At 45.6% G+C, this 17,500-nt stretch overlaps 1 protein-coding gene across 7 annotated transcripts in view; it reads left to right on the top strand.

Moving 5' to 3' along the window:
* Positions 1-17,500, top strand: part of LOC147017654 (N-terminal EF-hand calcium-binding protein 1-like) — a 101,754-nt gene that overhangs the window by 83,979 nt on the left and 275 nt on the right. For all 7 annotated transcript variants that reach the window (XM_085847394.1, XM_085847395.1, XM_085847397.1 and 4 more), the window contains 4 exons: positions 1,516-1,628; positions 3,262-3,339; positions 3,662-3,753; positions 17,230-17,500. The exon at positions 17,230-17,500 is cut by the window's right edge and continues 275 nt beyond it. In XM_085847394.1, the coding sequence (XP_085703520.1) occupies positions 1,516-1,628; positions 3,262-3,339; positions 3,662-3,753; positions 17,230-17,258 (312 nt within the window). In that variant the 3' untranslated portion in view covers positions 17,259-17,500. The remainder of the gene's footprint in view (positions 1-1,515; positions 1,629-3,261; positions 3,340-3,661; positions 3,754-17,229) is intronic.

The raw sequence follows: 17,500 nt of genomic DNA, 5'->3' as shown, positions 1-17,500 counted from the left end.
AAAGTTGGATCTACCAAAGCTGTTTGCAGGCCTGGGATCATGCTGGGCAGTTTGCCATTCCCAGCAATAGTTTGGGCAGGAATTTGGAATATGTTCATGATGCCAGCGATGGCTTGCCAACTATTTGCGAAGGACAAGGTCAGATCTTTAACGTTAACCATCTAATGTCAGCAGACTGGACATCACTTTAACATCCATCTGAGGGATGGCACATGCATTGATGAAACACTGGGATGGCAGTTTATAGTTGGAGTGGGATTCAAACCCAGGGTAAACACTTGAGAGGCGAGTGTACATTCCTGTTGGTCCAGTCAATCCTGCCAGCCTATCATCATTGTTGAGATGATGAAACACACAGGTTTAATTGTGGCTCTTTCCAAGGTTACCCTTGCCACCCTGGTGGTGAGGATGTTGAGGTCGTGGAGAGATTCACTTACCTTGGCAGTGATATTCATGTCTCTGCTGGCTGTGGGTCAGAGGTCAATAGACGTCTGGGTTGGGCCTGGGGAGTCATGGATTCACTAAAGTGTGGGGTGTGGCGATCCCGGTACCTGTGCGGGAGGACGAAAGTCTGAGTCTTCAGGTCCTTGGTGCTTCCAGTCTTGCTCTATGGATGCGAGACTTGGACTCTGACCAAGGATCTGAGATGGAGACTTAATTCCTTTGGTACCAGGTTTCTTCGGAGAATCCTTGGCTATCGCTGGTCAGACTTTGTGTCCAACGAGCGGTTGCTGAGAGACTCAAATGAGATTTGTTACCTGCATGGTCCATGAGCGTCAGCTGCGGCTGTATGGACATGTGGCTCATTTCTTGATGCTGATCCTGCTCACCAGATTCTCTCAGCGAGAGAGTCTCGTGAGTGGAGGAGGCCAATGGGCCGACCACGTGCCTCGTGGTTGTAGCAGGTTGATCAGCATCTCAAGGAGATGGGGATGGGCCAGGCATCTGCCTGGGGGATGGCCAGACGGAGGACCCTGGAGTACCGGCGGAAAGTGGACGGAGAGAAGCGCTGCTCTGGCGCATGCTCCCATACCTGACCTGACCTTACCAAAGTCACTTCTGGAGTTGATGAAGGAAGCTATATTCCGGCTCTCTGCTTCAGCATGTTTACCCCATGTGGTTGAGAGCTTGAGATTCATAAATGTGTGAGTTCCATGATACTTGAGGACATTGTGGTGAATGACAAGTGATTCGAGGGGTATTGGTGTGGGAATCGGGAGAGGAGCAGAATAGTGTTTTGAGAGGATCACTGTTTATTATTTCAAGTCATATCAACAGAAGGGAAAGATGTTTCGGGAGGAAATAGGAATAAGAAAGGGAAGGGAATGGGAATGTATGGAGTAAACAGTTGGTGGGGAGAGTCGTCAAAATGCCACCATACTGTGTGTGACAAATCATAAACATATGGCCCCCTCTCCCCCCCCCCCCAAAGGAAAGGGAACTGCCTACAATTTCTACAAATTGTAGTTTGTTGAAATAAAACAAACCAAAGTTCTACTTGTAATGTGTTCCCAGCACATCCTGCTTGTTCAAAGGCAGATTTCCACGCTGGACGATAAACTGGAGGGATTTCAAGAAGTGATCCAGGACTACACGAAGCACACCAACAGGCATGTTGGGTGTCTGCAGTAAGTTCCACTATCACTCTTTGATTAATTGCACTCTCGCTGTTACATTTTTATTATTCACACTGCAGTACTGAACATCGACCATCAGGGAGTCATTTGTTTTGTTGACTTGTCCCAGGACATTTATCTAAGTGCTTTATGGGCCATATACATATAGTGATTAAACCTCACCGCCTCCCTCCTTCACCACCATCGACCATCTCAAAACTTTCTCGTACATCTTGTTTATTTCCATTGCTTTTGCTTCCATTTAAAATAAATTTTCCATTCCATTTTCCTGAGAAAATTATTTTTAAAGCGAAAAAGGCCGCAAATTGCCGGCGGAAAAAGAAAAATAATAAATAAACAGAAGAAAAACAATAGGTTACCCAGTCCATTTGACTGGGTACCCTAATTATAGCCAACTTGGCAGAGTCTTCACCCCGATACTGTACCCTCTCACATGCCACGCCATCTCATGCTATATGTCGATATATAGAATGGTTGATGGAAGCATTATGAAGGTGATTTGTGTTCTACAGTCAACCTTCACCTTATCCAACGAACATGTTGTTTGTGTCCTTTATTACATCCTTTGAAGCAGTAAGTTTCCTGTTTGGAATGATTTTCAATTTGACTGCCAGACAGGCAGAGTAAAAAAATATCATCTCGCTCTTGTCCATGCGGATGCGATCGGGACAAACTCAGAGCTAATTCGTCCATCGGGCAAGTGTGGAAATTTGACTTGTCGGTACCAGCTAGGGTGGCAAAGCCACAGTGGGTTTTTTGGAAAGGTCTATGGCTGGGGAACATATTTTGATGGGATGACCTTTGCACAATCCATCCATCCAGTGGGACCATACTCTGTGCAGAGCGTTGGTGCTGCTTAAGCAGTCTCCTTGGCGATTGGACACAATCCTGGACGGGTCGCCCGCTCTGACACAGGATACCAGCATGATTAATGGCAGCTTTAAATGAGTTTTTGGGGGGCAAAAACAAAACACGTTTTTTGAATTCCAATTTTGAAATAAATTGGATTTCGTTGATAAAAATTTGTTTGAGGATGGTTTGTGGTTTTAATCAACTATCTGCAATTTTTCTGAGTCGACTCCATGCATATTGACCTCTGGTTGCCATGGAAACAGCCATCTTGGGTCAAAGAATCAAAATGCATGGGATTCACTCAGAAAAATTGCAGATAGTTGATTAAGACCAAATACCACCCTCAAATAAATTTCATCGATGAAATCCAATTGGGTTTACATTGGAATTCAAAAAATGTGCTTTTTGCCCTCCAAAACTCCTACGAAGCTGCTGCCACTGTGAAACGATCATCGCATCAAAATATGTTCCCTCGCCATAGACCTTTCCAAAAAGACCATTGAGGATTTGCAACCCCGGAGGTACCGACATCTGCTCTGGCCCCTGGACTAAATGTACGGTAAAACGGCAGACTCGTCTTCCGATTCATATTCCGATTTGTGTTCAAAATATAACATTCAATTCAAAAAGTTGTTGCTCGATCATAAACTGATAAGACAGACGGACGGACGGAGGACGGACGGGCATGAATCAATTGCTTAACCCGGCTCTTTGCTTGGCGTGTAAGGGGTAATAACAAACTCTCAACAGAATCTTGTTCTTTCTTGCTCAGCATCACTGTCCAGAAGCTTGCTGGAGAACCAAAATTTGTGATTTACGAATTCTGGGAGAACAGCACCTCCTGGAAAAGGTGATTCATCACACTTAAGCAGCTTGCAGTGAACAATGCATGTGTATATATATATATATATATATATATATATATATATATATATATATATATATATATATATATATATATATATATATATATATATATATATATAATTTTTTACATTGTCATTATGATGAAATGCCACACTGGACTGTGACTCCTGCATTAAAAGGAGAGAGTCATCATCAAATATCGATTCTCACATACACGTAAAAATGAATTTGCAACTCGTCGATGTGCCCAAGCGAGTCATGGAGGTATCATTTGTCGATTATGAATTTGTGAACAATTTTTGCAGTCACCTCAAGAGCCAGGAGAACACGTCCTTCCAACGAGGCACGGCAGAACTGCTCGATAGTCCTGAGATTATATCGTCCATGATGGTGCCAAGTAAGGAATATGCAATGTTTAATGGCTTTATGCGCTACTTTTTCAGGAAACAAGATAAAAAATCCTGTTTGATGTTCCCATCTGAGCACCGAGCTATGAGTACTCCGATTTTTCCGAATGTCCACCAATCTTCTTGTATTTCATGTGAAAGTGCATTGATGTCTCCCACTGCCCTTTGCCCTGCATGTGATGTATAGACAGGTTCCTCCATGAGCCTTAGACACTCTAGGAACAAAAATGTAACTCTCAGTTGTGTTTGCTTCAACTCGGTAACAATCGTTTTTTTTGTTGTGTTTGAACCAATCAAATGGAGTTGTGGTCTACAGAGCAAGGTTAAAGATGTGAATGTTTGGGTTGTTCAGTACATGACTCAAGACAAAAAGGACTCCAACTTGGATAACAAGGCAGCCACGAAATAGGTTATGATTGAAGTCCGTGACTGGATTTGGAGGGGAGCTTTGCTGTGTGGTCAGCCCAGGAAAGGTCATGGCAGATGGTGAGGCCGAGAAGTTCAACAAACAACCTCTTCCAGTGGATGACCAAGGATATAGATGGGTGGGTTCGTTTAGCGATCCTTCCAGAGCGATAGGGTGAGAGTGAGTTTTTTTTCCAGGATTGAAGGACACGTTCCATTTATTTGACCAGCATCTAATCATTTCCAGTTCAGCAGAGACAGACGCAGCTGCTACCTGTCGAGCAGAAGGATGGGGGTACTGAATGACACAGTGTGGAATTGTCTGCTAAAACAGAGAGAGGGTTTTCCAGAGCATCAAATAGGTCATTAATTTAGATGAGGGACAAGACTGGGCCCAAAGCATGGCTTTGGGGAATTCCAACCTCCACTGAGAGAGGGGACGAGAGGGATCCCATTGATGGCAACACATTGACTATACGAGTGGAGGAAGTCAGAAATCAAGGAATGAAGACGCCCTTGTATGCCACAGGCAGAGAGCTTGGCAAGCAAAGCAGGATGCCAGACTGCGTCAAATGTCCAGAGAGGGTCCTAACCTCTTGTCTCTTGTTTGAGATTGAGGACATCCAACCATTGCGAATGATGTGTGGAATAAATTCAAAAGTAAGTTTATTCTAGTTTTAGATAGAGTTGCTCTTTTGAAACAGATGCGGATTAAACAGCATTTCTGAGCCATGGATTATGAGTGAGCTTGTGGATGTGATTTATCAAAGAAACAAGATATTCAGGAGTTTCAAAGAAGGTGGGAATAGAGATGAATATAGTGAGTATTCCAAGCTGAGAAATCCAATTCAGAGGAAAGTGAAATAGATGAAAAAATGTTTTTTTTAAAAAATATACGACAAAGGCACTCATAGAGTAGAGCGCATACCTGCCTGAGTCAGGTTGATCAGTTTGTTTTGTATCCCACTGATAGGCCGGATCTGGATCTGGACCTGAACCAAAATCAAATCGCCTTGTTCTTGTCACCTACCCAACTCATCCATCAAGTTTTGTAATAATTCATACACAACTTTTTGAAATATCGTGATATATATATATATATATATATATATATATATATATATATATATATATATATATATATATATATATATATATATATATATATATATATATATAGTTTTTGGCCCTATCGCTCAATGGTGAAGAATCACTTCTTTTTTTTATTTTTTTAAATACTCGGATCCTGGATTTGGATCGTCACCAAAATCGAATAACTTCATCTTTGTCACACACACCCAACCTGTCCACCAAGTTTCATCCGAATTCGTCAAAAAAAAAAATTGTGATATCGTGCACACAAGGAAATTTGGGGAAAGTATTAAAATCCATGGGCTCTTTTGGTCGAGATAAAAAGGAAGGTAGAGTATTAAATTTGAAGCTTAATGATGTGCATGTTATAGATACTTTTAATTTTGCTAAAACTTTTTTATGACCACTGTGTGTAAATGTTACTTCCAATCTGGAATCAGACCTGCCACCTCTTTCTGATGATCGTACTTACAGTAAACTTTTCATAGAACAAGACTACAATGTCAGTAAGGCTGGCGGAATAGCCTAGAGGTACGCACACTCCCTTCTGAGCTGTCAAGCCTGATATATATATTGTTACGTTTGAGGGGGGAGTATGCATTCAAAGGGTAATTAGGATGTTTAATTAGGTATGCCATGCTGTTCGAGTTTACCAGGATCTCGATGTAACAAGTAGTAATTCAGTGGTGATAAGTTGTCTAGTAAATGTTCATTTCTTCAAGGGGGAAATGATAAATGTCACGTAATTAGATAGGGACACGGGATAGGGTAAGTGTGTCTGCGTAAACCCCTTTTGGTATTCTCTGAAGACTGGCCGTGACGTCACAGGACAGTACAGCGGATGGCTCCGCCCCGTGATCACGATTGGCAGAAGGCGACGGCAGTGGGCCAATAAACGGCTCGATTGGAGGTGACGAGGGCAGAAGGATAAAAAGGTTCTGTTCGGGGTCGAAAAGGAAGAAGAAGAAGATTACAACCAGAACGCTCGTGTTTTTTTGGTGTGGAACCTGTGGCGGCAGAGAGCGTCCTGGTTGCTGTGCTGAGTCGACCGTGCTCTTGATCGTGTCTGGGAGCCTTGCCGAGCCTCGTGCCTCACCTCTGTTGGCTCTGGGGTTCTGCTGACTCGAAGTACGGGGTCGGGCGGCGGGCGGACCTGCCTCCCTCTCCTGCTCGCGGCTTGGCGCCAGAACTGGTTCCCTGGCGGCTGTGAGCGGACTTGGGCCAGGACCAGGAGGTCGACAGCACCACGGTTTCTCCTGCCCCCCCCTGAGGAGAGCAAGGCCGGCTCGTCCGGCGCCAATCCAGGGACAGTTGCGTCCACACCACGGTCCAGCCTGACCACCAGAGATAGCTACGTTTTGTGTGTGTGTGTGTGTGTGTGTGTGTGTGTCTGCTTGGCGCCTTAGAGGGATTGAGAACTGTATATTCATTGGAATTGTCTATGTTTTTCCCCACGCCCGATCCCACACCATCCCGTCGAATCGCCCAGGATCCCTCTTCTTGCCGAGTCTTGTTATTTCTGGTAATTATAAAAAACAAATAAACATCATCAACTCAGTGAAAAGTGACTCGTGCCACCTTCCTCGTCCCGTTTGCGGTAGGGCGATTAGAACCGCCATGTTTGGGTAATAAACAAATAAATCGCCTCCATAGTTTCGGCTCATTCTACGTTGGCGGGACTGTTCAAGTCCCGTGGACGTCACATTGGTGTCAGGGTGTTGGATGTTCGAACCCCTCGAAATTATATTTGGTATCGGGAGAATATACCAAGATTAAAATCTCGCCACGAATTGGAATATAAAATTACTACAGAAAAGCGGGAAAATTTTGGCGGGATTTTTCAAATTTAAATTAATTGGCGGCAAACGGGACTTCTGCACCATGGCGGATGTGCAGATGTTTGAGGAGGAAGGCCACGTGTCTGGCAGCGAGTCGGGGGAAGAGGGGAGAGACGGGGGTAGGGTTGGAACCTCCCCCATTCCGAGCGTGGACCGTGCTTCATTGCCCGTAACGGGGCCGGCAGTGCCGGAAACCGGTGCGATGACGATCCAGACACTGTTGGAACGTTTAATAGGGGACATGACGGTACAAATGGCAAATCAATTCGTGGCACAGAGGGCAGAAATGACGGCACAAATGGAAAATCAATTCGTGACACAGAGGGCAGAAATGACGGCACAGAGGGCAGAAATGACGGCACAAATGGAAAATCAATTCGTGACACAGAGGGCAGAAATGACAGATCAATTGAGGGTAATGGGGGAACAGTTGGGTGCACGGATTGATTTAATGAGGGATGAATTGGGGGAAAAGATGGAGAAAATGAAAACTGAGATGCAGGAGTGTGTGGATGTTAAATTGGGAGAAATACAAAGTAAATTCGAGGATAGATTGGAGGAAACAAAGGTAGAAATTACATTGGAGGGGGAAAATATACGAAAAAAATTGGTAGATAAAATTGATGCAACGAACATTCGGGTTGATAAAGTGGATGAAAGCCTGGAACGTCATCGTGCCTGTGTGGATGCTCGTATGCAGCTGCAAGTTGAAGAGTGGGGAGAGCTGAGGAAGCAAGGGATGAATTTGGCGGAGGAGGTAAAAGGATTGGAGGCTCGTTTGGACGAACAAGATAAAATTATGAGCCAAGATGAAGTCTTGGATAAAGGCCTGGTAGAGCCGTCTTTTGTAAGTAGAGTGTCCGGGTTGGTTGAGGAGCAGCTACAAACTCGCGACGGAGCCTTGGAGGAGGTTGTGCCGGCCCATAAGATCCTGCGGGAAGAGGTGAATCGGTCCATTCAACGTTTGGAACAGGAGGCAAAATTGACCCATGAGACCCTCACCACAAAACATCTTTGGCCACAGTGGGCTCCGAAATTGGATATGCAGCCACAAGGGTGTTTGATCCCTGGGCTGGATTCGGACAAGGGAGAAACTGAGAAGCGGGCCACCGTAAAAGTGATCCCCCTGGTAAATTTCGACGGGTCAGGGAGCGTTGAAGCTTTTCTGACGCAATTTGAGTGCATTTCCCGACTAAACGGGTGGAATGAGCGGGAACGTACAGGGAATTTGGTGGCAACGTTGCGGGGACCAGCTGCAGATGTGTTAAACGTGATCCCGGAGGGGATGTTGACCAGCTCCCACATTTGCGAGGCATTGAGCCGTCGGTTTGGGTTCGCGGCAAACTGTGATCTGGTGCGGGTTCAGCTCCAGCACCGCAGATTAAAGCAGGGTGAGACAGTGCAGGAGCTGGCACAGGACATTTACCAATCAGTCAGGATCGCGTATCGGGACCTTACAGTGGAGGCATGGGACAGACTGGCACTAGAGAAATTTTTAGCTGCTCTTCCAGACCCTGAGGTCCGAGCGCTAGTGGAGCTACAGGATCCACCCACCGTTCACCGAGCGGCCGAGTGCGCGGCCAGGCTGGCCTCGTGGAGTCGGCCGGGTCGGGTTCCAGAGAGGCCATCGGTGACGATCCGACAGGCGGAGATCCAGGATCAGAGAGGGGGGCTGGGAGAAATTGGCATTACCCAAATGTTTCAGGAAATTTGCCAGAAACTGTCAAGTTTGATAAAGGGTAATCCGGTAGTTAGTGCGCCAAAGCGGCGGGGTCCAGCCCAGCCAATAGAGCAATTCGATTATGGCCGAGGGGGTCCGGAACCGGAAGAGACATTACACCGATACTCACGGGGGCCTTTTATGGGTAGTTGTTTCCGTTGCGGGCGAAGAGGACACATGCAACGATATTGCCGGTACCCGGCGATGGAGGGACCCTCCAATAGACTTTTAGACTCGGAGAGGGTGAATCCTCCTGCTGAACCGCCAGGTCTATCCGAGATGCCCTTTCATAGGTCGGGTCCAGAGATCACTGTCGGGGGTCCGGGAGACTAGATCGGGCTGAGCATATAGGGCCATGCACGGCTGCTGAGATTGTGGCGAAGTGCCCTCCTTTGGTGGAAAAAAATGAATTGTGGGAAAATTGGCATGGGTTTGTAAGTGCTGCTGGGTTTTAGAGTGACAATAGGGACAATGGGTAATTGGTAACAAAGCGGGCACGAGTGGCTGTCCAATGGCTTGTGCGTGGATCGGGTGAGGAGAAGTGCTGTATGAGTTGTTTCAAGTTAAGAAGTGAAATGTATGGTGCACACGTTGATTTTTTTTATTGGACATGGTGTGTTAACAGGGAAGGTCATGGTCGGTGAAGTGTTAGAAATGCAGGTGTCACATGTAAGGCCGATGGGGTGGGGGAGTCATGTGGGTTTTGTGGGTGGGGATGATGTGCTTGTCCACAGGGATTGCTGAAGCTCACGGTGAGCGTGAATTGCGACCCCCTTCAAGGAGATTCACCACCTGGTGGCTAATGGTGACAGTGTCTGGAGGCAACAGGGAGACGGTCTGGTTGGGCGACCAAGGCGGGTAGGACCTTGGCGACCCAGGAAGGCCAGAGGAGCCAGTGAGACCCCTTCCAGAGTGTTGTACGGGATTAGAGCTGATGGCTACCAGGGGGGAGGGAATCAAAGGGAGCGGGGCGGAGAAGCGTCCGGGTTGGACTAAATCTTACCTGTGGGCATGGTTGCACCTGAGATGCCCCCATCATCTTGTGGTAACCCACCCCACGGCCATGACGGGATTCAGCCTGCATGATTAAAATGAGGACCATGACCTAGAAATGTGATGATGACCATGGTGTGAGTGTTGTGAAGATGTGTGAGTCCCACCCGATCCCGCACAACTTGACAGGTGCAGCAAGGGCATGATGTCCGCATAATTTTGGGGCAAGCAAATTTGAAAATTGGCTCCCCAGGTAACGCTGGGTCTATTAGCATCCACTGGGGGACGCGGTCAAGTGTAAATATCCTGTGAATAGTGTCGTTAAGGCTTAGAGTAGGAATGTAAAGCATAAGTGTTGTGTTTTTGTGGAACCTTTTGTTTCCCCTCCCCAGATCACTGGAAGAGTGCTGGGCAAGAGCGATGATCCGGAGGATGGAGTGCAACTTCGCTCAGTGCTCTCATGTGATAAAATAAAAAATAAAAAAAATAAAAAAACGAATGATTGTTTAGGCAAGGATAAGGCCATAAGGGGGTAGTACATTAAGCAGGATAGGTAAGTTAGCTGCGACTCGCTGCCCATTGCCCCTCCTACTTTATTTCGTTAGGTTAATTAGGTGTGAGTCAGTAAGTGTTAAGGCTGGTACGGTAGCGCCTGCGATATACCTTGCAGGAGCTGCGGTACCAGAGGAGGGGGCAGTGTTACGTTTGAGGGGGGGTATGCATTCAAAGGGTAATTTGGATGTTTAATTAGGTATGCCATGCTGTTCGAGTTTACCAGGATCTCAATGTAATAAGTAGTAATTCAGTGGTGATAAGTTGTCTAGTAAATGTTCATTTCTTCAAGGGGGAAATGATAAATGTCACGTAATTAGATAGGGACACGGGATAGGGTAAGTGTGTCTGCGTAAACCCCTTTTGGTATTCTCTGAAGACTGGCCGTGACGTCACAGGACAGTACAGCGGATGGCTCCGCCCCGTGATCACGATTGGCAGAAGGCGACGGCGGTGGGCCAATAAACGGCTCGATTGAAGGTGACGAGGGCAGAAGGATAAAAAGGTTCTGTTCGGGGTCGAAAAGGAAGAAGAAGAAGAAGAAGATTACAACCAGAACGCTCGTGTTTTTTTGGTGTGGAACCTGTGGCGGCAGAGAGCGTCCTGGTTGCTGTGCTGAGTCGATCGTGCTCTTGATCGTGTCTGGGAGCCTTGCCGAGCCTCGTGCCTCACCTTGGTTGGCTCTGGGGTTCTGCTGACTCGGAGTACAGGGTCGGGCGGCGGGCGGACCTGCCTCCCTCTCCTGCTCGCGGCTTGGCGCCAGAACTGGTTCCCTGGCGGCTGTGAGCGGACTTGGGCCAGGACCAGGAGGTCGACAGCACCACGGTTTCTCCTGCCCCCCCTGAGGAGAGCAAGGCCGGCTCGTCCGGCGCCGATCCAGGGACAGTTGCGTCCACACCACGGTCCAGCCTGACCACCAGAGATAGCTACGTTTTGTGTGTGTGTGTGTGTGTGTGTGTGTGTGTGTGTGTGTGTGTGTGTGTGTGTGTGTGTGTGTGTGTGTGTGTGTGTGTGTGTGTGTGTGTGTGTGTGTGTGTGTGTGTGTGTGTGTGTGTCTGCTTGGCACCTTAGAGGGATTGAGAACTGTATATTCATTGGAATTGTCTGTGTTTTTCCCCACGCCCGATCCCACACCATCCCGTCGAATCGCCCCGGATCCCTCTTCTTGCCGAGTCTTGTTATTTCTGGTAATTATAAAAAACAAATAAACATCATCAACTCAGTGAAAAGTGACTCGTGCCACCTTCCTCGTCCCGTTTGCGGTAGAGCGATTAGAACCGCCATGTTTGGGTTATAAACAAATAAATCGCCTCCATCGTTTCGGCTCATTCTACGTTGGCGGGACTGTTCAAGTCCCGTGGACGTCACAATATATCTCAATGACAAAGTTCTGCCTTGACTGACTGCTGGAAAGCAATGGCAAACCACCTTAGCATGACTCAAGCCCTGACAGTACTTTGGTAGCACCAATACTGTGTAAATAATGTGGTACATCTCATGTCATAATGTCAGTAAAGGTGTAGAATTACAAAGTTTCTCATTACAAAAAGATATTAGTCAATGTCAGTGGTGTTTTTTTCACACGAAATGACTATTTTGAGAGGAATCTGCCAGGGATCAAATTTCGTTCCTCTTTTGTTTTTTGTTTTTTTATAAATAGCATTGAAAATGTCATTGGGAGTCGGCTATTATCGTAAGAGGACGATGCCACACTTTTGGTTCCAAGAAAGAATACAGATGAAATTGAACGCAATCATTCCAGTGATCATGACTGTTTGATATCTCAAACTCCATCTCTGTCTCCATCTCATTCTCCGTCTCATTCTCAACGAGCAGAGCCTACCCGTCGTTTAGCTGACCGACCAATTCGTCGTCGTGTTTGCCAAAAAATTTGGGCACGAAGGAGAAGGAAAGGAAGACAAATTTATCCGTTTTTGAGTGCTTCAACACTATAAACAGCTAAATTTGCTGTTTGAAGGGTTATCCCCATCCCTGTCCGCATCCTCATGTCCCCTTCCTTTGTCCCCCACCCTCCTCATGTTCAGCCTGATGTCCCTTCCCGCTGGAAAAGTGTCGTACAGAATGACAGGCTTTTTTCTTCTTATTCAGGCGGGAGGAGGGGGTGGTGCAAGGGGGTTGGAAGGTAATAGAGAAGGAGTATAAATTTACCTGTGCAAAGATGCTTTAACCTCAGTATTGCATGGGAAAAAATGGAACTTGTAATACCCTCTGGTACCAGCACCAGGTGGTGCTACAGGGTACAAATTTACATCAAGAATTTATGTCCACCAATCCCCCCCCAACACCACCACGTGAGGCCGCGGCCACAATGCCTATGTTACCCCCCACACACAAATATGTATTTGCATCCCAAGTTTGGAGTTTGGAACTTAAAAGATGTGGCCATGCATTCGGGAGAGAGAGAGAGACAGAGACAGAGACAGGCATATATATATATATATATATATATATATATATATATATATATATATATATATATATATATATATATATATATATATATATATATATATATATATATATATATATACGAACTGTATCTTCTTCTTCTTCTTCTTTCGGCGGCTCCCGTTAGGGGTCGCCACAGCGGATCATCCATTGTGATCCGCATACTGATTTGACATAGGTTTTATGCCGGATGCCCTTCCTGACGCAACCCTGGTCGCCTCTTACGACACCGATAAGGATTGGGTTTCACCATGATTCTGGGCTGCCCTACACCCTCTCATAGCGCGGCCCAGCGCAGAGCTCCCATCCTCAAGCGATCCTCCAACCAAAGTCTCCGAGTAGCCAGATTACAGGCGCACGCCACTACGCCTGGTATATGTATGTATGTATGTATATATATATATATATATATATATATATATATATATATATATATATATATATATATATATATATATATATATATATATATATATATATATATATATATATATATACACACACACACATACACACATACAAACACACACATACATACACACATACACACACATACACATACAGATACACACACACACACACACATATATGTGTCCATCTCTTTCTCCCTCTCCATGTCCATTCCATTCTATGTCTCTATCCAATCTCCATCTCATTCTCTGTCTCTATATACATCTCATTCTCCGTCTCCATATCCATCTCATTCTCCATATCCTTCTCATTCTTTGTCTCCATCTCCAACTCATTCTCTGTCTCCAATTCCATCTCATTGTCCATCTCCATATGTATCTCATTCTCCATCTCCATATCCATGTCATTCTCCATCTCTATATCCATCTCATTCTCCATCTCCATATCCATCTCATTGTCCATCTCCACATCCATCTCATTCTCTGTCTCCATATCCAACTCGTTCTCCATCTCCATATACATCTCATTCTCCATCTCCAACTCCATCTTATTGTCAATCTCCATATCCATCTCATTCTCCATCTCAATATCCACATTATTCTCCATCTCCATATCCTTCTCATTGTCTGTCTCCATATCCATTTCATTCTCCATCTCCATATCCATCTCATTGTCCGTCTCCACATCCATCTCATTCTCTGTCTCCATATCCAACTCGTTCTCCATCTCCATATACATCTCATTCTCCGTCTCCAAATCCATCTTATTGTCCATCTCCATATCCATCTCATTCTCCATCTCCGTATCCACATTATTCTCCATCTCCATATCCTTCTCATTGTCTGTCTCCACATCCATCTCAATGTCCATCTCCACATCCTTCTCTTTCTCTATCTCCATATCCTTGTCATTCTCCATCTCCATTTCCATCTCATTCTCCCTCTGCTCGTCATTCTCCATCTCCATATTCATCTCATTCTCAATCTCCCTGTCATTCTCCATCTCCATCGCCATCTTCATCTTCTCTGTGCCTGGTGTTGGCTTTATAGTTAGGGTGGTGGGCTTGGGATCCTAGGATCCTGAGTTCAAATCCCACTTGGCTGTTGAATTAATACCAGGTGGGGTTCACTCTGCCTGTCATCTTTCTGAGGTTGGCAAAATGAGTGCCAGCTTGCTGGTATCCTGTGTTGGAGTGGTGACCTGTCCAGGAGTGTGTCCAATAGCCATGGAAACTGCTTAGGCAGCACCAATGCTCTGCACTGAATATGGTCCTAATGAATGAATGGATGGATCTCCATCTTCTGTGCTTCCATCTTTTTCATCTCCCTCTCCCTCTCCATTGCTGACTTTCTATATCTCCCTTACATTCTCTTTCTCTCTCTCAACTTGTACTTACTCCATGGTTATGCTTGACGTCTTGGTCACATACCCAACCTGTCCACCAAGTTTCATCTGAATCCATCCACAACTATTTAGAGATATCGTGTTGTATATCAGTTTAGCCCTATCTCTCATTGTGGAAGTATCGCTCAAAAAATTATTGGATCCAAATCCAGATCTTCACCAAAATCTAATCAATTCGTCATTGCCACACACCCAACCTGCCCATCAAATTTCACCTGGATCCGTCCACAACTTTTTGAGATATCCTGTGCACAGACAGACAAACAGACAGACAGCAGACAGACAGGAGTGAAATCGTAATCTTCCACCTTCGGTGACAGAGGTAACAATTCTTTCCATATTGTATCACCAGCAAATACAATCTGTCACTTTGCTGACAGAGATAGAGATAGAGATGCATTTGATTAGGCAGGGGGAGTGATGAAGGGACATCATCTTCTCTCTGAAGACAGAGAGGGGGGGGGGAGAGAGATGTGAGGGAAGGAGGGTGGGGTTGGCAGAGACAATGAATCGCTAAAGTACCAGTGGAAACATAATGCTAATTAGCTGAGAGCTAGTTGGAGGGGAGGGGGGAGGTGTGGTTTTCATGATGACTCAACATTGACTGTGGTACAGTTGTCACACAGTCAAGCCATCATAGTTAAAATAGATATAAAGTTCGGACAAATTATTTCTGTCGACAAAGAATGGGATTGGTTCACCTGATGAATGTGGCCTCCATGCACAAAGATGAGAAACCAATTGTTGAAGAGGAACCACGAAGATGAGTTGACATGGTAACCAATTGCAGAGGCACAGGGAATAGTTGTCGTACTGTGTACATCTTACAAGTCTGAGTTGGTTGTCTCTGTTTAGATGACTGACCTCATCTGATCCACAAAGGGATGTGTTGTTCAATGCGATCCTTCAATCTGAAAGATGTGTGGCCCATGTATGCCCATCTTTGTACACACGTGGGCCGCACATCTTTGAGATTGAAGGATCGCATCACACTGGCACTGAAATTCGTAAATAATCTTACTTATATGGGAGGCTGGCAGAACGTCTTTTTGGACTGACGCAAGCAACCGGCGGGTAGTGAAGATAACTCGTGGTTGAACAGCATAGTAAGAATGGGACATTGTCTGTTTCATCTGGTTTTCATGCCGTTGAGACACTTTGCCTTTCCAAGGTCGACGTAGCTATACCAGACATTTACCAGGTCCGATTATAGGATTCTTGGGTGGGTTCAGGAATTTGTGTATATATCTATTGATGATCTGTTCAGGATACCCATTATCAAGAAGAATAGTCTTGATGGTCTCAATTTCAGCATGGAGTTTATCTGTGGAGTAGATCTTTCTTGCTGTAATTGACCAAGATACCAATCAATCCAATCTTGTTTCGAGAGGAACTGTAAGAGTCTCACCTCGTATCCTGTCCGGTAAAAGTAGACTTACGGTAGACTGTGGTTTTATAAGCATCGGCCGATTTCTCACCTAACAAGGACATTTAAGAAGTCAACCTCAGCATGTAAAGTCTTCTTGGCATACCTGAACTCTCTCAATCCATCCCTCAAGTTCACCTTAGAGATGGAACGCTCCGGCGTACTTCCCTTCTTGGACATCTTTGTCCAATAAGTCAACGTTGAGTCATCATGTAGACCACCCACCGCTCCATCCCCAACTAGCCCTCAGCTAATTGGCATTATGTTTATGCCCGTACTTTGGTGATTCATCTCCGCCGAATCATTATTGTGCTATATATCATTTTTGGCCCAATCTCTCAATGGTGAAAAATCTTCTTCTTCTTTCGGCTGCTCCCATTCGGGGTCGCCACAGCGGATCATCCGTATGATCCGCATAGTGATTTGGCACATGTTTTATGCCGGATGCCCTTCCTGACGCAACCCTGGTCGCCTCTTACGACACAGGGATACGGTACACCTATTTTAACCGGGGTATACACCGGCCCAGTATAATGGTAATCATTTCGCCGACCTCGGAAGGATGACAGGCTGAGTCAACCCCCTGGTGTATTAATTCAGTGGCTCAACGGGGCTTGAACTCAGGCCCTTTTGGATCCCAAGCCGCTGCCCTAACCACTGCATCAACACCAGGCTCACCAGGCTTCAATGGTGAAGAATCACTTTTTAAAAAAAATCAAGTATCCAGATCTGGATCTTCACCAAAATCTAATCAACTCGTCCTTGTCGCATACCCAACCTGTCCGCCAAGTTTCATCCAAATCCGTCGATGACCTTCTGAAATACCGTGCTCACAGACAGACAGAGACAGACACACAGAGGTGAAAACAGAGCCTCCGTCCACCTTCGGTGGTGGATGTAATAATGGATCAGCAAGGCAGATCATGCAAGCTATCGATAGATGCTAGGTCACCATTTTAAAGAAGTGTGGGAAAGAGCAAGATTAAACCACTTCACTCATGGTAGAAGGACAATAAAGGAGTGAAGATGAGCAGAGCAGTTAGACTTGCTTGCTGGATTGCTGAACGAACCCTGGAAACTGTCATTGTCCCTTCCCTTATGTCTATATATCATCTTTCATTGGCTTAAAATCTTCAATTCTCCCTCATTTTTACAGCTTCCTGGTGGTCTCTCAACAATGAATGAAGCACGCTGCAAGGAACAAAGTCTACACAAACACAAGTGGCACAAATGAACTCTCATTTTCTCCTACAAGCAAGACATTTCACATGCCGATTATTATCCATTCTTTTTCATCGCACGCGAAGTTACTTATGCTCTATCTCACGATGCCCTTCGACGATCACACTCGCCTCATGATTGCGTAAATGTTGAGCTTGTTCATTGCATCTCCTCTAGATTCATTCACCTGCCCTTGTCGTGATAAT

The sequence above is a fragment of the Eptatretus burgeri genome, chromosome 11 (assembly GCF_056783735.1).
Source record: "Eptatretus burgeri isolate ZD-2024b chromosome 11, Ebu_testis_v1, whole genome shotgun sequence".
NCBI classification, from domain to species: domain Eukaryota; kingdom Metazoa; phylum Chordata; class Myxini; order Myxiniformes; family Myxinidae; genus Eptatretus; species Eptatretus burgeri.
This window is presented reverse-complemented; position numbering and strand designations above follow the sequence as displayed.